The sequence below is a fragment of the Nymphalis io genome, chromosome 21 (assembly GCF_905147045.1).
Source record: "Nymphalis io chromosome 21, ilAglIoxx1.1, whole genome shotgun sequence".
NCBI classification, from domain to species: Eukaryota; Metazoa; Arthropoda; class Insecta; order Lepidoptera; family Nymphalidae; genus Nymphalis; species Nymphalis io.
This window is the reverse complement of record NC_065908.1, coordinates 60,057-85,171: the sequence shown is the minus strand read 5'-3', so window position 1 is coordinate 85,171 and position 25,115 is coordinate 60,057. Positions and strand designations below refer to the sequence as shown.

Genomic DNA, 25,115 nt, shown 5'->3' with positions numbered 1-25,115 from the left:
TGTTCGAAGCGTCATTAAATGATAAAAATAAAAAAAATTACCGTGGTGAATCCGTTCATAGTTGTTTAACTTAATTTGTAACGACCTCGAAACCTAAGAAATCATTATCTAAATATTTTGCAGCCCGTGACACCATGACTAACACTTATTTGTGGCACCTATAATGAAAAGGCTGAATATTTTTTGTTTTGTTATTCGCTGTTCTATGGTGCAGCGTAAATTAATTAATTAGACCATTGCGAAAGCGACGACGCCACGTTTATTGTGGCGCCTTCTTAAAATAAAATAAAAATAATATCTTGGCAGAAAAAAAATCTAAATGGCGTTATCGCTTACCTACTAATTTTACTTTACATGCATACCAAATACCATTTACCAGATAAACTCTGTATAATCTATGGTTGCATGTACTCAAGACTAGCTCAATTGACAGTGGCAACTGGCAGTATTTTACATATCTATTGCGATGAATGGTGTATTGAAACGAAACATTTATGTTAACATTTTTATTAAATTTACGAATAGTGTAGTAAACTAAATATCGAATGGTGTGTTCGTCCTATTTTCAAAGATATTCCGTCCTTTTATAGTGTTGTGCGTAGGGCGCAATGTCGTCGAAGGGTTGGTGAAAGTGTTGTTGGTGCAATAGTAAGCCGGAGCGCAGAAGGCGCAGTGGGCGAGGATGGGCGTGGGTCTGCAGCCGCTCGAATTTACCGAGTGCCTTGCGGACAGTCCGCATTTCCGCGAGAACCTCCAGCGCCACGAGAAAGAGCTCGAGCGCACGAGCCAGCAGATAAAGAGGCTCATCAAAGAGGTCAAGGATGTCGTACAAGCTGCTAAACGTAAGGACTCGCTTATACACATTAAATAAATTAACTTACCAAATAATTAAATTACCAAAGCAACTCCTTTGAAGGTGCTATTAACTATTCATCATAAAATTTAGTTTTAAATCCATCCCTATTGATTTGTTATATTTTTACATATGATAACTTATATTTTTAAAATTACAATAACATTTCTTTGTTAAAAGATAGGTAGCCGAGTAATATTAAAAAATTAGCAAGATCTTTGCCTAATAAGAGAGAAGAACAAGTTTGTAAAGAGAAGCAAACAAAATGTTAGTGTTAAATTAAATTTTACATAATCTTCTCTAGAAAGGCTACCAGAGTTGGTTAAATGCTGTGAAGGAAAAAAGAAACTAAATGTTGGTCATCTAGTATTGCTTGGTAATCTCAATAGAATAGCTTCAATTGATTAGATTGCTAGCTTTTATTGTAATGGTACACTAATAAATAAACTATGATAGGCTAAGACTTTTATAGGACTAATGTAGGACAATTGCAAAAGTAAAAGTAAACAAGACCTTTACATATGAACTTGCCAGTTTGCAGTTCCCTGCCCTTGATGGCTCCAAGATTATACAACCTTGCTGCTTAATTGAAAGTATTGTTCACGTTATGTCATTTATTACAGTGTGAATAAAATTTTGCCAGTGGAGAATGAAATGGTTAATAAAGTATACTTTTGTACATCACTACAAGTTCTGTATCTGCTGCTTATGATTCACACTAAATGTAATAAAAAATATACTGTATTTCTTATAAGGTTTTTTAAAGTAACCAAATTTATTTTTCTTATTAGATTTAATGAAACATTTTTATAATCTTACGTTTGATCGCTCCTCTCCTTTTAATTAGAATACCCTTACTTGTGTGTGCACCTGAGCAAGGGTGAGTGTGTGTGAGTATGCATTTGTGTTTGTATGTGTATTTTTCATTCAAAACCTGTCCATTCATTATCCTCTCAATAATTGTTATATTGGTTACACACTGAAACAGTTTCTATTATATTTACAATGAGGTAATAATTCAATTTCAAGATGTGTTAGTGAAGTCACTTGAGTAAGCTATACACTGTGTCAGTGTGAGTGAGCCACAAATACGACAATGTTGACATATAGGTGAGTCACCCGTCCTGGTCATCAGTGGCCATAACTCCCACCAACGCAAAACTAAAACCAATAACAATAATGTCATTAGCATTCCCTTATCAGTTGTCTATACAGAATGTTATGAACACATTGACAGTGTAAGTGAATACTCATCTGTTTCAAGCGACATGTCTGTTTGTTCATTCCTCGCTACAGAAGTTATCAATGGATTGCTTTTGTTTACTACAGAGTCCAACTTATGTATTGTTATATATTATTGAGAGTTTGGAGTAATATCATTAAAAATTGGGAGTCGTTAATTATGAGTACATTGTCTTACAAGTTACAGTTGAGTTGCTACAATGATTGTAGAATTGTGTAGCTGAAAGTGTCACCTTAATACGTAAACATTATAGTTGGAAATGGGATTACAGATCACTTGAAAGTTAAAACTGATGCAAACTAAGTGTTCATCTAAGATTATATTCTATACAACACAATGAGTTATGTCTTATCCATGAGATGGTAGTGCCCTGCCAACTTCGTAAATCAGTCTTATTGATAGATTCTAGTTAGAATTACTCAATATTTACTAATAATACTTACGAGTCATAACTGAAATACATGGCGATGAATGAAATACAAAAACGATACCCCAATACATATGGTCAAGTAGTTGAACACATGGTGTCTTCGTGGACTCCTGTCGTGGGATACCACTTCCTTAAAAAGGTATGAACTGCATGAAAAAGTATATCCTGATTGTCAATAACAGCGGTACTGTTCTGTGACTGTAACAACATCTGAATGTCCCACGGCTGGGCTAAGGCCTCCTCTCCCTTTTTATGAAGAAGGTTTGCAGCTTGGAGGTTGACAATAAATAGAAATGAATGCTATAAAAGGCAATTAATGTCGATGCATTACTAGGACCGCTACGTCGTCGTACGAGTCGCGGCTGATAACCGCTGATATAATAGATAGTCGTGATTGTCCAGCGCTTACCTGTTCGTATTTCCCTCAATGAACGATGAAAAAATGTATATCAGAATAGAAATATTGCATTATTTTGTTATGATGATTGTAAATTTGATTATTACCAGCTTATTTAAAGAAACGAATTCATCACGTTTAAATTCAACATGAATTCGTCAAATTAAGGAAATCTACAAAATATATAATATTTTGATCCACGTTACCATTGACCGGCTCGTAGTGACAATTTGTAAGGAGCGCAGTACCGCTGGCTTGGCTTGGTGAGGTCTCACACTCGTTTTCTTATCTGATAGCTACATGTTTATCATTGTAATTTCTAATCATGGCCTTGAAACGTGATTATCCTCGTAACGAATTAATAACTAACTATATTTCGTAACAATTTCAAAGAAAATATTGAACATAATAATAATTAAAAAAATAAGACATTCGAAACATTATTTTATTTTTAATTATTGTACTTTGATAGACAACATTTCATATAGATCGTCACAATGAAAGTATAGTATAGTAGTAGCTCACGTGTTCCCGTCCTCTTACAATCCGGGTTCCTTCAAACGAGGCGTGAAGAGGCATCTTGCCGGCCGGCAAGGCGAAGGCTGCTAGTGCACCCCCCCACTGTTCCCGTGGGGGAAACGCGTAATGCGTTTTTCCAGCGACAAAAAAAAAAGAACATTCTTCCCGCTGTACTGATCGTCGTCGCGTTAGGACTCTACTACCACTTACCATTAGGTGGAGTAGTCAATTGCCCTCCCGGCGAATATAAAAAAAAAAAAATTAAACAAAATCCGGTTACGTTTTCGTCACCTAATACATCAAGATATTCTTCACACTTCAGTAACTAAAGTCCACTGCATCACGACTTCTTAGTAACTCATACAATTACACACAGATAGCGTAGCGTAACGATTGTGGGCGCAGGATCCACCGCTGTAGCGTAAAGACGCAAATGAGAAGTAATTTAGGTAATAGTTACATTAAATCTATTATACAAACAATAGAAAAAATTACTCTAAGATGAGCATAGAAAACAATCGTTCTTAAATAAAAAAATATCCTTAACTTATTTGTCTAACCATTTATATCTTATATGAAAATAAAAAGGAATGTTTATATGTATGTCCTCTTTGCGTTCCTAAACCAATCATCCGACTGTGTTCTGTGACCCGCCCGGGAGGTTTGAACGTTTTGTGTAGAGACTTATTGTACCGTGGGAACCCGAGACGGGCCGCCGGTATATTATAAAACTGTTAACTTCTATTGACACAGTAGTGCCCGTGAGTAACAACGTATATGTTCCGAAAACAATCCACGTAATTAGAAGGCAACACATATTTAAGGAACTACATATATATAATACATTATAACTTTCCGACCAGCCCTGACTCCGCACCGGTACGATTTGCTTGCTTTAGAGAAGTTGTATCGATCCGAGCTATCTACCCGTCTAAATTTGTAATATCTCTAAGACTGCTGTTCTAAATGCTAAGTAGTAAAGTCGATATTTGTTGACAGAAAATGTTTGAAAAATATCAAAACCTTTTGATATTGATAAGAATGAATTATGTTTGACAAATCAATTGAACTTTCTTTTTTTATAATATTTTTGGTTACGGTGACTGGTCTCGGGTCTGATAGAAATGAAGACATACGCTGTCATAGGATAGAACAGTTTAGAAGCAGCCTATGTCTGCATAAGCAGTTCAATAAGTTATATCTCAATATAACAGTAACAGCCTATGAATGTTCAACTGCTGGGCTAAGGTGTCCTCTCCCATTTTGAGGAGAAGGTTTGAAGCTTATTCCATCACGCTGCTATTGGAGAAACGTGGTGGAATAAGCTGAAATTCGACAAATGCAGGTTTCCTCGCGATGTTTTCCTTCACCGTCAAGCACGAGATGAATTATAATAACAAATTAAGCACATGAAAATTCAGTGGTCATCATCGGCTAAGATTGACGAGTTCTTACTACGGGGCCACCTCGGCTGTATTTCAATATAACAAACTAATGTAAGCCTACTAAATTCCTGCGTCCGTTCTGAAACAAATATTTCTGTATAAGATTAGTATGATCTTTAATTTAGTATAAATTGCACATGTAGTGTAGTAAACAAACATTATGAGTTAACACTCATAATGTTTGTTTTTATAACTACGTGTTTACGTGCTACGTATTTTTATAATTTAATATTCTGGTCTACAACTTTCATGCCGCTAGTATAAAAGAATTTGTCATAATAAATGCTTTAGACTTTGGACAAAACACCATCTATTTCATATGTTAGCAAAAAAATTGTGTTTTTTAAGTGATGTTATGAAGATCTTTGATGGCAATTGATCATTTACCATGACGCAGGCCTGGGTGCGGCGCAGCTCGCGTTGGCGGCCAGCATGGAGCAGTTCGAGTTTGCATGCATCGGCGCCTCCATGACGGAGGACGAGCGCGTCATCGGACGTTCGCTGCAGCACTTCGCGCAGCTCATTCGCACTATCGAAGACGAACGCGATCGGATGGTGAGTACGGCTGCTATTTTACTTCATAGGTTCGGGTAAACTATTGTCTGGCTACTCGAAGTTATAAAATATAAAAAGACCCGCTGACTTCCCGAAACATCTCGTGTCTTGACCGATAAGTAACGTACCTATGTAAAGCCATGTCTACTTATGTATGTAAATATAATAATGTTGTTTTGTAATCATGGTTGTTTATATTTTTTCTTTTAGGTAATTAGGAATGGTAACATTTAGTGACTTTATTGAATGTCTTTTTTTACATTTTACTTTTATTCGTCATTCATCATCATGGGATGTAAGGCAGCACAACTGCATCTAACTGCTCCCAGCCAACCTTACCTGCACGTGGTGCATCCTGCCGATTAACAAACGAGGCTCTGGCGACCGACTAATGGCGGTATAAGCATTTCATAAAGGCGTAGTGGTTACGAGCAAAACCTTCTATGGCACACACCTATACGCAACGGCCCCTAGTTCCCGGTCGCCCTGATATTTTCGGCCAAGGCGGCGGCATGGTAAGGGCGGGGCAGGGGGTGCTAAGAATCCCCGGGTTACGCTGCCAACACCGGCTGACGTATTTGGAAGAAGGAATCATAGAGGGCAAATGCTCGCCAACTTTCTGGAGAACAGACCTTCTGTCTGTTCTTGATGAACTCTTTAAGAAACAGCCTCAACGGAGGTGGACGTGACGAGGTCCAGACGCTATAATTAGAAACGTTGACTTCATTATGACGGACAAGAGGCGAATATTTAGAGATGTCTCTGTGATCACGATACTATAAAAGAAGCGATCATGAGAAATCAAGGGTCAAAAGTCTTCGTTCAACAACTAGATCGAAGCTATCTGACGAAGTTGAAAACTTCAAAGGGAAAAGTCGCTTCTAAGCACGAGATTCTTACTGAAGTTTAGGACTTCAACGGTATATTATATACATCAGAAGCGCCTCGTCCCTAACCTGAACCTAGGGATCCTAGAGCCCCATTAGCCCTCTTCACAGAAGAGCTGCCAGAATTTAGCCAAGACAAAATCGTGATGGCTAAAGGCAGCTGAAAAATCTTTACTAGCGCAGCTCCAACGAATATTTAATTCTGTCATATTTTCGAAGTGAGCTCCAAAGGCATGCAAGAGAATTGTCCTAATGTTCTCGTAAAAACATCGATTTCGTTGTTGTTGTAAAAAGTTTTGTCTCCTTTTTTGAAGAACTACCGACCTATTTCCCTCATGAACCATCTCTACAACTGTTTTCCAGGGTCATCACAAATCGTCTCGCGCGTAAACTTGACGAATTTCAGCCCCCGGAACAGGCCGTCGAAGAGGTTACGGAACCATAGACCACATTTACACAGTGCGACAGATTATAGAGAAGGCCGAGGAGTATAGTCAGCCCCCGTGCTTAGCGTTTGTGGACTATGAGAAGGCTTTTGTCTCTATTGAGACCTGGTCTGTTCTGGAGTCCTTACAACGATGTCAAATCGATTGGCTAAATCCAAGTGCTGAAAGGTCTGCAAGACGCTGCTGTTATGACCGTCAAAGTACAAAATCAACTGTCTGACCCTATGCTTTTGGATCGAGGAGTGAGACAATGGGATGTCATTTCCCCAAAAATGTTCACTAATTCATTAGAGGATACGTTCAAGACGCTACACTGGGAAAGATGGGGCATAAACATAAACGGCGAGTACCTTACACACTTGAGATTTGCAGACGATATCGTCATCGTGGCAGAAACCGTGCAGGACATGCAATATATGCTGAGCAGCCTGGCTGATTCTTCTGTTCGAATTGGTCTCCGAAAGAACTTGGACAATACCAAGATAATGTTCAATGAATACATCAGCCCGGAACCAATACCACAGAATAGAGTTCCTCTTGAAGTTGTTCAGGAGTATGTGTACCTTGGGCAAACTTTCCAGTTGGGTCGAAACAACTTCGAGAGGGAGGCACGTAGAACTTGGTCAAGTCTTTTCGTAACGGATATCGCAATGCTTGGAGACAAAAGTCTTCAACAAGTGCGTTTTACCGATTACGACCTACGGAGCCGAGACGAGGACACTGAAAGTGAGTTTGGTCCATCCTTTTAAAGTCGCTCAGCGAGCTATTTAGAGGACTATGTTTGGAGTTTCTCTGAAGGATTGAATCCCAGATGTGGGGATCCGACAAAGACAAGGTTTTCGACATACCTCAAGGGATTAGTACCTAATTTGAAGTAGCCACTGCTACTGGCCAGCCCACTGGCTGGACACATATTGTCGCAGAGCCGACAACTGTTGGAGTAGACGTGTTCTGGAGTGGAGACCACGCCCTGGAAAACGTAGCGTAGGACGCCCTCCAGCTAGGTGGAGTGACGATATACGCAAAGTGGCTGGTAGCGGATAGAGTTTGAGAGCTGAAGATCGAGCTCAGGGGCGTGCCATTGGAGACGCCTATGTCCAGCAGTGGACGACAAAGGGATGATGATGATGATGATGATCATCCATCTCAAAATTATAAATCTTATTCCTTTTTTTCAATTTGACAACTGTCCATCGCTAGCGCGACGAGACTCAAGAAAAGCGTTTGTATATATGATTTTCTTTTTTACACATGTATGTAAGTAATTTCATCTGAGTGTAATAACTGGCTTTCCTAAAAGTATTTAATCTTACATATCTATATTAACCTTATATTATGTACAATAAGGTACAATAATTATAGTACCGTGGCCCGTCGTAAGGCGATTTACCACTTCTGCCGTCAGTTTGTAGGCGGCCTTATCGCCCATTATTATAACATCTTTCCACAAGCTTCAGGCTATTTTTGCTCATGTGTTTTTTCAAACATGTTCTCGAAGCTCCGAAAATAATGATGCATTTTTTTTTTTAATTTAAAGAAGTTGTAACGGAACTGCTTCTTAACATTTATTTGGGTAAGGATCGAGTACACACGTTGTAGAAACTAGTAAACTCGCGAATATATATATATATATATATATATATATATATATATATATATATACATAAATACGTTTAATGATTATTCCGTTTTAAGTAAATCAAGATGAAGCTAACAAAATAATTAATTATTTATACGATCATATAAGGAGAATCTTAAGGAGATATTTTAGACAGTATACTAGAGCTGTTTGCACACAATAAACTAAGCGAGACTAGTGCACACTCGGATCACAGTAATACAATCAATGTAAACAAACGCCTTGAAATAGTAATGGTGTAATGTAACGCAATGTAATGCAGCTCTGTACACTCAGACCGAGATTCATTGACATCCATCTGATATTATATTTTTACTCATCGCAGGCGCTTTCCCTTAAAACTTAAAGCGCTGCTTCAATTCCAAATACTGTAATTGCAATACGTACTTGAAATGTTTCATGTAGGTATAATATATTGACTACGAAAATATTGATTTGTTATTGATTTAATATAATATATGATTAAAATTATATTTAAGCGGAGCTACTGGCGAAGATTGGTTAGCATTACACGTTCAACATGTCGACGAGCGCACGATAACTGGAGGAGTAACGGTGATGATGGCAATAAAATAAATATGGGAATAAACTAAGAGCAACGTTCGAAAACGAATTAAAACACATTAAAATGACCGACTTCGGTCATGGCGGTCATACGAGTCAACTCGTGCATTACACAAGTATTTGCGCAAACACATTCTCAAGTGCATTGTCTTTTCCCTCACTCTCATAATCTTACATGACTGGAAAGTGTTCAGGCGCAGATCCAACGGTAAAGCCACTGGAGTGTTTTCCGAGGGACGGGAGTGGCAAGGGCAATGCCAACGAACTGAGAGCCACGCGATCTGTATTCGTGAAAGATAGCTACTGGACCAGCGGAGCAGTCACATTTGCATGTCACCTGTCACGCATTATTACTTGTATGGCTGCAAGATCTCAGCAGATTCATATATCGTAATCGACCGCCGCTATACTTCCAAGCTCGGTTGTTCGACAGTAGAATGAATCGCATATTGTAAACTGTGGATCACTACGCATGCTCGGTTTTTAGTATAACACTACAACTTATCGTCCTTCATCAAATGTGCTCGATAAGAAAACAATATCCGCTTTCAACGTTATCAAATGTAAAAACTTATCAGATAGTTATTAGCTGAGGCATTCATGACGTCACTAACAACAAACGCCTAATACGAGTATTACAGTTACAGTGTAACTATATTATATGTATCTTTAACAGTCTCCGTATTCCTAGTCGATTCATAAACGTCGTTTCTATTTGTAAAATGGTAATTAAAACGAAGCCGGCTCCCGCGGAACAGGTGTCCGTGTGAGGCTGTCGCGGGCAGTGAAAGCCGCCAGCGACGGCGCAATTATACTTAATCCCGGTTATGTTAATCCATGGCCCTCGTTAGCTCGCCAGCCAACGTTGCAATAGTTGACCATACATTATGAAACTTGATGAAATACCATAACTATGAATTCAACGTTCGTTCGCTCGCCGAGGGACGGCGGGGAGAGGCGCGAGGGGCGCGGGGCGGGCGTCTGCTCAACCTTACGTTTCACACGAATCGAGCTGCAGATTTATTTTACAGAATACCAGCGTCAAGGTTAAAAACTATTTATTATTTTTCTATCTACTGAAAATAACTTGAGCACGATTTATAAAACAGATATGTTATAAAGTATTTTTATTATAACACTTTACACTTTCGTTATAATTCATACGTTACTAACAATATTAAAATAAATTCCTGGGGAACAAGTTATGACGGCATCGATTGCCTAATAAATGGAACATTAACATAGAGTCGGAGAGCCCGCGTGACGCAGGCCGCAGGCCGCAGGGTACCGCTAGCGTGTGTGACACACAGGCCGGGTGCCGGGTCATAGTGACCAGTGCGGGGAGCGCGCGTGTGCGCGGCCTTCACTGCACTTTTACTATCGCTACCGGACACGGACTCAAGCGCGCGTTCTCGCATGACAAGTAGGCAATGGACGACACATAGCGAATAATAGACAACCCTGCGTCTGCTCCTCGCGAGTCGCGACCTAGCGTCTTAGCTTCGTCAATGTATCATAAAAAATAAATGGGTCAAGAATGTGCCCTGATAATTACTGCTCGATGTGTTCGGAACAATGATAATCCCTTTTTGAATATACTAAGATTGTGTATTGGAATAAGACACAGTAGAGTTTGCACTAAACGTGACGGAATCAAAGTTCTATTCATTCATAAAATAATGGAATGGTTAATAAACTAAATGACGTAAGAATTGTAACCGTCATTCGACATTAAAATGCGTCTTTGTAACTTAGTACTTTGGAACAATCTTTCGGAGATATTATTAAGTATTTATGTTTATAAGAGCCCATAGAGAGTGGTGAGACGCAGACGTAATGGACTATACACAGGGGTGAGAGGTTTTAGTTGTTAATGATGTATACCGGTGTGAAAATGTATTCGTGCAGTCGCAGCCGTTACAACAAGCACGATGTATAACAAGTTAAGTTGACGTACAAACGAAAACTTTTAATATTTTTTGCTTTTGTCGTATTGCCTCTAGCTACAAAAGTATCTTAAATATTACTACATATATTATGTATATATATATATATGTAATAAAATTTTGCAATAAAAATGACTACACTCCTAAACAAACTATTGTGTTATGAGCAATGAACTTTTCAAATATACATATTTTATTAAATACAAACAAAGGCCACATAATAAAGGCCACATACTTAAACATTTTTATTCATGAGTTATGTATGGGATCGCTCTGACGTGTTGATAAGCGTAACGTCTAATTAGCATTCATGGAGCTTCATCGCGGCCGCGGTGTCGTGTCGCAGACCGCAATCGCCTACACACTCATACGCGTGCGGACGCACGGGTATGCGATGTGCGTATCGAACTAATTAGTATTACCATCGAGTTGCGATGCGTCCATTGCTGCCATATTCATACACGTATTGTTTTATAGTAAACTTAAGCTAACTAGCTTACGTACTATGGCCATCTTCTGTCCGCGGTCAGCATTCTTTTACTTTGTACTAAAACGTTCAATGCTCATTTAAAAGTAGAAGTGTTAAAATCTGACGTAGTCGTATGTGCTAACTCGAACTGTTTGGCTTGACGCCCCAGTGAGATAACAAACGGCGTTCGGCTTATTGGTCGCCGCGGCTAGCAAACAATAATTATCGCATAACTAACTAGTACATACGTCGAGAAGGCATGATTTCTTCGATTCTGACAACAGTATCTCTATTTGTATATTTCTAAAACTGATTAAATACATTGAACGTCTGTTGTACTAGCCCGCCCCGCTCGTACCGCACCCTGCAGTACCTTGCGATTGCAGTACCGCTCGAGCGTGATTATGTGACAAACTTCCTAACACATAAAATTTGCATGTATAGGTAATGTTAGCAAGCTAATTGGTAATCGTAAAACATGTTCAATAGATATATATGTGATAGGCAGCACTACAATATGTACGTAACGGGATCTTATATCGTTACAGCTGGGTCGAGCGCACGAGCAGATCATTCAGCCACTGGAGCGCTTCCGGAAGGATCACATAGGTGCTGTTAAGGTAATGGAACTCGTATCAAAACTTTATCCCTGACTCGTCACTTTATATTTATGCATTATTATATTTTCAGGAAGGTAAAAAGAAATTCGACAAAAAGACTGCCAAATTTTGCCAGAGTCAGGAACGGACGCTCTCCCTCTCGACGAAGAAGCCGGAAAATGTCTTCCAAGAGGTATGTACTTCTAACCTTCGGAGCTTCCGGGCTTACATTGAGTTCAGTAGAATAAAGCGTTCCGAACATCGCAGGCGGACGCTGCCATGGACATGGCGGAGCGCGACTTCTGCCAGGCGTCGCTCGAGTACGTGTTCCAGCTGCAGGCGGTACAGGAGCGCAAGAAGTTCGAGCTGGTAGAGACGCTGCTGGGATTCGTGTTCGGCTGGTGGACCTTCCACCACACGGCGCACGACGTGCACGCCGACGCGGAGCCGCTCGTGCGCGACCTGCAGTTGCGGATACAGCGGGTACTAGCCTCGCCCGGTGCCGGTAGTCGCCCAGCCGGACTGCGATAATAACGTTTGCATTATACGTTGGCAGGTAGAGCCGTAACGTCGTAACGTACGGCGTAACGACGTACCGATACCGACGTCTAGTCGCGGCGGTCCGCCTCCGCCGACAGTAGGTCCACCCCTCCCCACCTCACGCCTGTCTCTATGCACTCGTGTTGGCGTAACGCAATAATAACTAATTCATCTCGCTTTCGTTTTCTTTTCAAATAACAATTTTTGTGTTTATTTATAATTACGTTTCTGTTGATTTTGCAAAAATGCGTTATCTAACCGTTATTTAGCATCAGTCGAATAACTATAAAGCGAGCGGGTCGGTCCGACGAGGTCGAGTTGTGCGCATGCGCGTGCGCGTGCTTGTGTGCGAGCGTGAGTGTGTGTGTGTACGTGCCTCTATCAGTTTTGTCGTAATTAAACTGTAACCATTTTACAGACGAGAAGTAACTTCGAAGAAACGAGCAAACAAACGGAATCACTTATGAAGAAGATGATGGAAGTTCGACAGATGGTGAGCATTGGATTTATTGGAAATAAACGATAGCATTATCCGGGTGACGTGTATTGAGCTGAAGTGTCTCGTTGCAGAGCAAAGACGACGAGAGGATGGAGGACGGCTCGGGTGGCGTGTCCGGATACCTATTCCTGATGGAGAAAAGTGAGTGTTCTTCTATATGTCTCGTTTGTTTTAAAAAATATAACAAATGTCGCCGTTCGCCGACGCGTCGAGTAGAGAAGTAACGGAGAGTATCGTCCGCAGAGGCGTTCGGCACGACGTGGAGCAAGCAGTACTGCACGTACGAGAAGGGCTCGCGCACGCTGTCGCTGCAGCCGTACAACCAGTTCAACGTGAAGACGGTGAGCAGCGAGCGGGGGCGCGGGGGCGGCGCGGGGGCGCGGGGGCGCGGGGGCGGCGAGTGTAGCGCGCGTGTTGCAGGCGGGCGGCGCCGAGCGCGTGCGGCTGGCGGGCGCGCGCGGCGCGGCGGACGCGGAGCGGCGCTTCTGCCTCGAGGCGCTGCCGGCCGAGCGCGAGCGCGCGCCGCTCACGCTGCAGGCGGCCGGCCCGCGCCAGCGCGCCGCCTGGCTCGCCGCGCTCGACTCGCTGGACGCGCAGCCCGCGCACGTCTCGGTCAGTTCGCACTCGCTCTCCGTTGTAGTTGTCACGACGAGCGTAGCGATCGTTCCGCGCCTCGTATGAAATGTATATCCCAGTATTTATTGTGAATGTAAGTGGTTGACGACATTTCAAAATTTAAAAGCGCTGAAATAAAAAAAGCCGTTTCTTTATTTTCCTATCCTGAACTTGGATAAATATTTGTGAAAATGTTTTTAATGCGTAAGTTGACAGGTAAGTAATAAAATCTAAAAAAATGTGTGATGACGTCACATAATTGGTCGAACGGGGCGGTGCTCTTTGCCCAACTCGCATTAGAAATATATAATAAACACGAAAAAAAATACAATGTCACATGAAGAAATTGACAAGTCACTGATGTCTTTTCTTTGTAAAAAAGAATATGACTAGAAATGAATATGAAAAGATATCGACCCGGTTTGTTTAAAGATAAAAAATCGAAATGGATTCTTGTGATGAGGACACGCCATTGTAGGATTTCAAATATATTTCAAAAATTTATCAGGCAATTAAATGACAACTGTGTTTGTCTATTTTTTGCATATCAAAGATGTAACGTATTTATGCCGTATGTGTGACGTCATTTAGCATTTACGTCTGTTTAGAATGAAACAAAATTCAAAGCAAAAGTTATGAATGTAAAACTAGAGAATTTCGAAAAAAGGAAAATATGAATCGTATTATTCTATATCTAGATTCAAGTTATGTAAATATATATATATATATATATATATATATATATATATATATAATATATATATTATATATATGTATATGTTGAAAAAATGAAATTTTGTCAATTGTTACCGACCACCAGTGATTTTTTTCGACGAAGTACATCTGGTAACCCATAACTCAAATACATAACACATACATAATTTACAGAATAGGCCATATTTTTCCTAAACTCGCATTTAAAACAAAAGTTGTCCCTTTGAGTGAATAGTGAGTCGGCACTCCGTACAGACGCAGTGTGCTACGACACACTGAATGGAGTGGCGCTACTGCTACCGGGACATTACAATATACATTACATACCGGCAAACTAAGTGAAACAAAACAACTATACATATGTAAGACAAGTATCCGCACGAGTACGGCGCGTCTCATGACAACGTGACCGCGTGTGCAGAGCGCGCCGGCGGCGGGGGGCGCGGGCGCGGAGGGGGAGGCGTGGGCGCTGGACGACGCCGGGTTCGCGTTCGTGCGCCGCGTCATCGGCGTGCTGGAGGCGCGCGGGCTGGAGGAGCAGGGCCTCTACAGGTACGACTCGGTCTGTGCCTGTGTCTCGTGCTAAGCTTAAACTATATAATTCTCCTATACATTTTTAAATTCTTTTAAAGTGGACGGTATCGCTAATGATACGTAGCTTTGAATAGAATAATCGTTACACGACGTAGTCGATGCGAGTACTCTTTGCGCGCAGAGTGGCGGGTGTGGCCTCCAAGGTGTCGCGGCTGGTGGCGCTGGCGCGCGAGCGGCGCCTGCCGGCCGCGTTGTCTGACCCGCTCGAGTGGGAGAGCAAGACGCTCACGTCGGCGCTCAAGGCCTACCTGCGCGCGCTGCCCGAGCCGCTGCTGACGCGCCAACTGCACCGCGCATTTCTCGCTGCCGCCAGTGAGTGCCGCGCCGAAACACCCCCCCCCCCCCCTTCGGCCGAGCCCGCTCTGAGTCTGCTTCCCTGCGCAGAGTGCGAGCGGCGCAGCGAGCGCGTGTTGGCGCTGCACTCGCTGGTGCACGCGCTACCGCAGCCCAACTACGAGATGCTCCGCCTGGTCCTCGCGCACCTCACCAAGTGAGTCCCGCCCCCCCTCACGCCCGTGTGGCGGGGGCTCCGAGCTGACCGCGCTCCCCCGCAGGGTGGTGGCGAAGAGCGACCGCAACCTGATGACGGCGTCCAACCTGGCCGTGTGCTTCGGGCCGACGCTGCTGCGTGCGGAGCGCGAGACCGTGGCGTCGATCCTCGAGCTCAAGTTCTACAACGTGCTGGTGGAGTCGCTGCTGGACAACTTCGGGCCGGTGTTCGCGTTGGAGCCGCCGCCCGCTCCCGCTCCCGCGCCCGCACCCGCACCCGCTGTCATCGCCGCGCCCGCTCCGTCGCCCGCGATTAACGGCATCATCGGGTGAGTCGTGCTCGCTTACATATCACGCCCGTGGCAGTCGGTACGGGAGGTCGCATTCCGGCTTGAGCGGTGATATAGTGACGGCCTTAATATTACTGTAAATGACAATTTAATTATGAGCAATGAGCAGACGAGGCGGCAGTCGCTAGACTGGTGGTGCTCGTGAGTGAGAAATGTACATGTTTATTTATTTGCTTACCAACACATCGTTGTGTTGTGTAATTTCATAACACAGCGAGATACATGTTATTGCTCTTAAAGGTAACTACAGTTTGCATTAAAGACAAAAAATATTATTAAAAGAAAAAAATATAAATATATGTTTATCTGAAACACCGATGTAATCGGTTTAAAGTGAGGCAGTCTATGAGCTCACTTAGTATTATTGTTAAGTAATTAACAATAATACTAAGTGAGATGAGCTCCACAACCACAACCACGACCACAAGAGACTTGTATAAAATGTATTAGGATAAAAAAATAATTAATATTAATTTAATTTCGCTCAAAACTTTGCTTTGCAGAGAACGTTTAAATGGAATAGTAATGCTTTGTTAAGAATAATGTTAGTCACCCGCGTTACTAATGGGGAAATGTACGTCATCGATGATGATGATAAATGCGGAAGTCGTCCTGTAGGGGCGCTCGCTGTGACAATGAGAACATTACTCTGGTGAGGAAATGGACTCGTCTCCTTGGAGCGGGACGTGGGCCGACATGATTGCCTCCACTTGGTTCTGTAACGTAGCGTGATGACCGCCCTTCGTAGCCCTTCCATGTGCTTCGCCAGAATTTCAGCTCTCGGATTTGCCTATTTCTGGCGAATTATCTGCGTTCCATTCTAACAGCAGCTAACTGGACGTGTCCACTTAACTTCACACGGGGGCACAGTGTCGGCACAGTGTCGGCACAGTGTCGGCGCAGTGTCGGCACAGTGTCGGCACAGTGTCGGCACAGTGTCGGCGCAGTGTCGGCGCAGTGTCGTGCTCGGCCACTCGAACTATAGTGTCACCCCACTTGTACTTATCTCGCATGTAACGAGCGGGAACCTGAGGTAAGTCGTGCTTTCTTCAGGTCCTTTGATGCGGCAACTGTAGAGTTTTGGGATGATCTCCTTTTTCTTTTCGCTATTTAGTATTGTTTTTAAATTTTATTATGTTTTTATTAGTAAAAGTAAAAAAAATAAAAGCCTGTAAATGTTTCACTGCTTGGTTAAGGCTTCCTCTCCTTTGTAGGGAAGGTTTGGAGCTTATAACACCACGTTACTTCAGTGTTAGATAAGCATGTGATATATTTTCGTCCGACTCATGCAGGTTTCCTGAAGATATTTTCTTTCATCGCCGAGCACGAGATGAATAATTTTAAACCCAAATTTAGCACATGAAAATGCAGTGGTGCTTGATAGTCAAACCTATCAAGCACCACTGCATTTTTCACCCGTAATCGTTGACTGCTTTTAAGTACCTAGTAAAATTGCTTGGTATGAGTTGTTTTAGGATAAGTTTACATTTTTAATTAATTCACAAATTCAAATTCTGAGTTCCTCAAAGGCGATAGAGAGGCTGGAAGAGATCCCTGGGATGGATATGTGGATAAGATCGCTTTTGTACAAATGAATGTTAGGCTTAGTTACGTTAATCGTTTGTAATGCCATTTTGATATAATTAAGGTATTAACAATAACAGCTTTTTACTTGGTGGATTCAGTGTAATCCCGCCAGTAACCATTCGCATTGCTGTGTTCCTAGAACACGATCGCGAAATGTCAGAAAGTGATATGCGACGCGTCCTTCCGTTATATTTATAACGGAAGGACGCGACAAGCGTGAAATTGGCGTGAGTAGGCTGTCACCATATGAGGAGTAAAAAACGAAGTGAGTTCCTACAGAATAGCACTCCTTACATGAAGCACCCCACGATTTTGTTTACTTTTTATTTTATTAAGCATGTTTCCTTTTTTTTAAAGTATTTCTATTATTTCTCTTTGAAAATGGACTATAACTTTGTTTCTCAAGTTAATAGTATGGAGCTCGCAAAACAAAGCCGAATGACCCAAACTTGAGAGTTTCGTTAATAGCCATTGATGAGTTCCTGTGGGTGATCAGTCTCTCCAACCAGACACATTCACGCTTGCTTAGGAAACGTTATACGGGATGAGAGTTGCACCAAGGGCCCTGTATCGTTCCAAGTTCGGTTCACTCTACCAAAACTTTACTAGGTGGTAGGGATTTGTGCAAGCCCTTTTGTACCACCCGGGACGGGCGAATGGACTGTACCATCAGGCAGTCCATTTGCCCGTCCACCTACATAGGTAGGTGACCTAAAAAAAGAACGAATGTAAGTAGAGTAGCTGACTACATGTGGTGACGCGAGCGCCTGGACGGAAGACCAAAAAAATGGCCTTAAGTAAATTCTTATAATTAACAACGGCTCGTTTTGACTATTGTAAGAGGTTGGTAATGACCATTAATGAGCTCTGTACTCCACATCAGATTTGCGGAATTAAATCATTGTGATGGTACCGACTTATTGTTTATTCCGATCTAATCTAAAATCGAAACCCTATATTTTTTAAGTTATTTTTACATAAGAAGCTAATTTAAAAAATCTCGAAATTCGACCGTGGACTCATTCTCTTAAATGGACAGGCCAGCCTTATATATCCCTCCATAAAAAATACAAAAATTTAATATAATATTTATTTTACAAACTTGCATTTAAGCGTAAACAGCTTCAATAAAATATAATTATTTTATTTCAATATAAGCGATATATTACATGAATAATATTATGATAAAATGTATATGATAATATTATATAATCGTTATAATTAAATGTATATACTGTATTGTGTATAATGTATATACTATAAAAGACTCAAACGAGATTGGTAGAAGTTAGTGTTACCAGAAGCCGGTCGGACGGCCGCTCGTTAACATGTGCCAGGAGTTCGGTTACAAGTGAAGCCGGACAAACTGACAAATGGCAACGCACCAGTAGCATGTCCCGCGTGAGTGTTATGTGACAAGCTCTGTTCTCACGATCAGCAAACGGGATCAGGAGCCAGCAACAGGAACCTGTAACGGATACACAAATAAATAGTGTCTTTCTGTGATTTCAAAATAACAATTTTTTAAAGTTAATATGGCTATTTGCGAATTTTATTTTTGTCTGTCTGTCAGTCCGTTTGTCCCAGTTGATCTTCAAAACGGCTAAAAATTACAAATTAAAATAATTTAATCATTATAAGAAGTATTTCAATGTACCGTTTAGTTTTTATTTCATCAAAATTTGTTGATTCTATTAAAAGTTAAAATTTTAATATACGTTGCGGCCATTAGCCCATAGATGTGCTGTGTGCGTCCAGATTTTCCAGAGTAGAGTGACCTTCTGCCTTATTTGCAACTATTAACTCGGTTGTAATTTTTTTCTATTAGCCTTAACTTCTTAAGTTAATATTTTTATTTTGAATTTTATAAATTATTTTTTATATTACTTTTTACTTTTAAGGTTACCTGTTCGTAAGTTGTGGGGTTAAATAAAGTTTACATTAAATTGTTTAGTTTTACCTTTACCTTCTTTATAGTTTATTTAGATTACAATTTTTTTCTATTAAACACTCGCTGCTGCTTCACCCATGGGCACCCGCCAACTATGTGTAGCACGTTCACGTGTAAGTCATGATTTCGTACCTAAAGATATCGTTGTTCTAGCAAATGGAAATACGGCACTTACTATAGTATATAAGGAGGGATTACAATAATTCAGTATTACTAGGAAAATATCATTAATACGAATATAATTAACTCAGAATATTGTTTGTTATCGCTCTCATTGTTAAACCAAAAGAAACAGAACTCATATCGAAATTTATACGAGCGTTACACATAAACAGTCCTTGAAATCAGCTTGGAGATGTTTTTGCGCTTTTTTATATTATTTAGGCGTATTTTAGAACGTATGTTCTAACATTTCATGAACACACACATTAAATAAATATGTATTTTTTTTACGGTAATGTTTCTTAAACAAATAAAAAATAAAAGTTCTCTAAGATTCGTGGCCTTAACCATGGTCTGAATGACTGATAACCCGTCCACCGGCGCACAGTACCGGCTACACGATGCACCGGTACGCGGGGCTTAAAATGTTATCACTTACACTACACTAGCTCACTCCACTGTCAGCATTCAAACGTGAACGATGCAACTCCAGGTACTATTGCAAGACAGTAATAGGAGTACCTGACGAGTGGCCCTATGACAATAATTGAGAAACAAACTTAAAAAATCTGGATATTTTCATTTTTCTCATTCGAAACTACTTACACGCAAATGAAAATAAAAACCTTTTCGAGTTTGTTATTCAATAACGAAGAAAATCAAAATTACAAACCGTCGCATGACAAAATGGCTGTATCGCATAGATTGCAGCCCCAGGTCGTTAGAACCTCGGTAGCGGCAGGTGCATCGGTGCGTCGTCGTCGGCTTTTACAAATGCAGTTTTAAGAACAACATATTCATGCGATATTGGGTTAATCGAACAGAAGCGCATGTATAAATAGCAGTAGCAAAGTAAATATTTGTCAAATTCGAAACTCATTGGGATATGTGTAGTCGTACGAACTTTTAACGTGTCCTAGGTTTCTTATTTTTCGTCTCTAGAGACGAAATGTTGTTTATTATTGAGTTTCGAGATAAACTGGTTACGTTAGTTATACATTTATTATGTAATAATGTATGCATATATTTTCAATATCGTTGAATGGGTCAAACTCACCTTGTCAGTATATAAAAAGTATCAACGCAATGCGTTAAGTTATTTAAGAGATATCGAGTATTATTGACAATCGATTATTATTTTCTATAAGAGCATTTGTTTCGTGAAATTGACCAGCAACTGGATATATTTTTATGTCAAAAGTTTAATTTATACAGTTGTATAAGTGTATTTGAGTGTAAGTACGAATAAGTCCAGCAGCAGTCGCACGTGTGTCGGGACACAATACAAATGACACGGAGCCACGTGTCTCTTCCGCTACCTTCGCTCCTCGCTCCATATCCTTATCCGAACTGCTTTGTGTTTTTGTACCAATTACGACTGCCAGGGGTTTCGTTTAGGATTCGTGTGCGTTTCGCCAGTCGACATTGCGTAACAAATCCAAATTTATATCGTTATGCATAATATTTGTGCAACACTTGTTGAGTTATAGCCGTCACTGGCGAAAAGCAATATTAAAATTAAACAATTCATAATGCTCAGAGTTCTACAGTTACAAGGATATTTATTCTTAGAGTTTCTATCAAGTGAAAATTTCAAACTCCAATTTATAAGAATAATTGTTATATTAGTTGAGGTGTCGTGCCGGCGTTACGCACACGCAGCGCTCGGCGCTCGGCGCACGCAATCAGGTGTTCATAATGACAGACACATCTGCCTCGACCTCCCCGACACCCGCCCCGCCCCCGCAACCTTCTATTTTGACGACTTTTTATTTTGTGTATGTAGAGCGATGTTGCATTTTAAGTCTCGTTAAACTTCGCGGCGATTTCTTTTCTTTTTTTTATATTTTAACGTTTAAATACTATTTTAAATAATAGCGAGATAACAATGAAAGCTCTCTTTCACGTTTTGTTGTGTTGTTTTATAGATTTTATTGTATGTATATGGACAATGCTTATAATTGGATATAAAATAAATATGTATTTAAAAATAAGTTTGCTTACAATTTGTCAAGGCCAAAATGATGTAGAATATTTATGCTTGGTTTTATATTATATGCAACGTACAATAAAGCATCAGTTATTAGCTTAAACGATTGCACTTAAATATCACTCCGGTTGACCTCAAATGCGAGTGGTAACGGGTACCGCCGTACCGGGGCAGGTAATTTATGAGCGAACCGGAGATAACGGCCGCGGCAGAGGCTGCGCGTGCGGCAGCTGCTCTGCGCGCGAAAAAAACCTGAAAGAGGCAGCTTCGAGCGCTGAGCTAAACTTTTTATTATTACACAAATAACTCTGTATATTTGTGTAGGTGCTTTCGTGTTATTTTTATTCCAAAAACGATTTTAACAATGCACATAGTTATCTCTAAAACAGTCGGGGTTCGAGCGCGGGGTCTTATGCATTGTCTATACATATTATTTTTGTTTTATGGAAAACGTTCCTATCGCTTTGCGAATATGAGTGCAAGCAATGAATCTGAAAAGTATTGTTCTATCTTCCGTGTCGTTGTGCCCGAGTTCAGTCTGTGCGGTGGAGGCCGGAAGCCAGGTGGCGCTCACCTTGCGTTACGCACGAAATCCTTTACCCTAAACTTGTACATCGGGAAGAATTTCCTTCCGTCGCTTGTAAATAAAAATATCAATCGTTTTAAGCTCTCGGCTCTATATAGCATACAAAGGAGGGTGGCATCATCTTGGAACGTATCTCGCGGTAGAGCCGACTAGTGCAGAAGGCGGCGCACTAGGCCGGTGCGGCAGCTGCGCGCGCGGAATGCGCACCTGTCGCGCATCTCGCCGCGCGCAGATGTTCGACCGTGCCTCTTGTCCCAGAGGGTCTTCTCCTGTGCGCGTTCACCTTCGTTGTAAAACTTTATATTCATTTCTTTTAATTTTAATGCGTGAGCTGTAAGTGTATGGTACCGATGGGCGCGGAATGTGTAATCGTATGCAGTACGGTAAATATAAATAAAATGGGATCTAAGATGTTTGTCCCGTTATTTTAGAAGTCATTCTAAAAATGGTAGTATTCTTTTTTTGAGCGAAGAAAGACGGGAATCATATATTTTTAAATCACAATATTAAGTATAACTGTACACATATGTATATACCCTAAGCATTAACAATGCCATAATATCAACTTACAAAAATTGTATTCTATGCAGTGTAAATTGCATTACTTTAAATCTAATCTAGTTACAGTTTGTTAAAAAAACATCATAAACATGTTTAAATGTGGGATTTTTGACAATTTCAATTTCACATAAAATTTACTTATATCAAATATATATTTTATATAAATATCATTAGTTTTTGACGGTGATGAGTTCTTGTCGAGTTTAATCGCGTGTTTGCTACGTCTACAAAACACTTGTTCATCTCGAGAGAGATCTTTCGTCGTTCATTTCATCATCATCATCACACATCCAGTACAGTAAAAGTACTCTCGTGTGTTAGAGGAGTGAGTACTCTTAGTGTGTGTCGAACATTTACAAATACGAAGAATGATTATAATTATTCGTATACGACATTGTAATGTATAAAAATTTATTATTTAAAGTAATCTTTGAATCAATGAAACTGCGACGAGATCAATAGGACTATTGAACTTCGCTATCTTGATCTGTAAGAAAATGAATGCAGCTTTTGTGTTGCATACCTTAGGATAACAAAAGGAAACAGATTAAAGCCTGCACAGGCGCAACACCTGGCAGGTGGGCACGTGCGTCGCGCTCATATATACCCCTCTTGTTAAACCTCTACGCTCAGTCGGTGTCACATCGTTGAAGCGCTCAGTACTGCACCGCACAGTACCGCGGCGCGCACTTGTGGTCGGTGTTATTTGTGATTAAAGTGCATCCTAGTGAAGTTACACAAGATGATTATCTGCCTTTCCGGATTTGTGATCGCTGGGTTGGTACTCGATATAGTGGTTTAATTCGTTATCGTTTCGAACGGGGTGGCGGAAATTAATTCTAAGCGAATTATTTTTAAAAATCTATAATAAATAATTGACAAAATGGGCTAAATGTTGCTTGAGTCATTATTAATAATTGTTTATCTCTAGTAAATTAGTCACATTTGTCGGGTTCGGGTTTCATTGCTTAACATTCAAATATATATATTTTGTTACAGGGCCTCCCCGGCGTCGATACCGATCTCCTCCAGAAATGACATCGTAAGTTTTTTTTTTTTAATTTTTTTTTTCACACAAAATCTTTGACACAATTCAGACGTAATGTCAGTAACAGTACAATAATTCTTTATATTATGTAAAATTAAAGGTTTTTTCGTACAAGTTGACTGCCATATTAATAATGCGTGAGAACTTAATTATTTTGATTTCGATTTGAATACTGATCAAGCGCGTGTTCCTCCGCAGAGCGTGTCGGTGGCGGGTGGCAGCTACTCGCCGCACCACCACCAGCTGCTGCAGCACTTCGCGCCGCACACGAGTCAGTATCTGATTGCTTCTCAAAATTACGTCAAGTTTACACTTTGGTAAAGTGAATCGATGTGAACAAATCATGGTCGGGATTGGACGTATGACAAGAAAATTTATGCTTATGATATTTCATTAGAACTGTCTTTAAACTTCGGTCTAAAATCTTTTATTTATATATGTTCTGTTTCTTTCTATACGTCGAAAACCCAATTCGTTCTTGTAAACCAATTGAATAGTTTAGATAAATCTCCGAGTGCACTAAATTGTGTTTGTGGGCTGTTCTCGCGTCAGTCGCTTTTCTAAAATAATATTGTTCGCTATGAAGGATAGCAATTAATCACTTGAAGAAAATTACTTAGTGATTTTTTCAAATTCTTTACTTAGACCGGAAGGATACAATCTCATTTGCTATCCGATTTACAAAGCGATAAAACCTTAATATATTTGTACAAATTAGGAAATGATGAAAAACTATTATTATTTCTTTATTATGATATTTTTCATCCTGGTGCCAGAAGGGCGGCTCACTTAATTGTACATACACCCCCGCCATTGTGAACGATACGATTTGATTCGTGACACAACAAGCGAATTAATGAGTACCAATCCCTCAACAGGAGCGGGGCGCTGCAGCAGCAGCTCCGAGTCCGTGTCGAGCCACAGCGCGTCCCCCCCGCCGCGCGCGCCGCTCGCCTTCCCCCCGCGCACCACGTGAGTGTCTGTGCGTGCGTGCGTGTGTGCGCAGTGCGCTAGTGTGCCGTACTGACCGGCGGCTGTCCGCAGGCGGGTGCGCACGCTGTACGCGTGCCTGGGCGAGAGCGAGGGCGAGCTGTCGTTCGAGCCGAACCAGATCATCACCAACGTGTCGCCGTCGGCCGAGCCGGGCTGGCTGCGCGGGACGCTCAACGGCAAGAGCGGGCTCGTGCCGCAGAACTACGTCGAGCCGCTGCCATAGGCCGGCCGGCCCCGGGCCCGCCCCCCCCCCCCCGCCGCGCCCGCCCCCTCGCCGCACACCAAATATCATATCGTTGTAGTTTTACGTTGTTGATTCTTTTGTAACTATTTGTATATTTTGTACATTGTAAATACAGAGTTGTTGCTATTTTAACTATTTATACGATATATTATACTTACGTTGTGAATTTTGTACCAAATATACTTTAGTGTATGTGGATT

At 41.0% G+C, this 25,115-nt stretch overlaps 1 protein-coding gene across 1 annotated transcript; it reads left to right on the top strand.

Moving 5' to 3' along the window:
- The first annotated feature begins 426 nt into the window (after positions 1-426).
- On the top strand, positions 427-24,947 carry LOC126776956 (rho GTPase-activating protein Graf). The gene is made up of 17 exons (XM_050499816.1): positions 427-842; positions 5,285-5,442; positions 11,942-12,013; positions 12,084-12,185; positions 12,260-12,475; positions 12,951-13,025; positions 13,103-13,172; positions 13,275-13,372; positions 13,452-13,643; positions 14,782-14,912; positions 15,076-15,266; positions 15,339-15,444; positions 15,509-15,772; positions 23,630-23,672; positions 23,877-23,949; positions 24,557-24,650; positions 24,723-24,947. The coding sequence occupies exons 1-17, from the start codon at positions 683-685 to the stop codon at positions 24,892-24,894; spliced, it is 2,217 nt and encodes a 738-aa protein (XP_050355773.1). The 5' UTR covers positions 427-682; the 3' UTR covers positions 24,895-24,947.
- Positions 24,948-25,115: the final 168 nt, after the last annotated feature.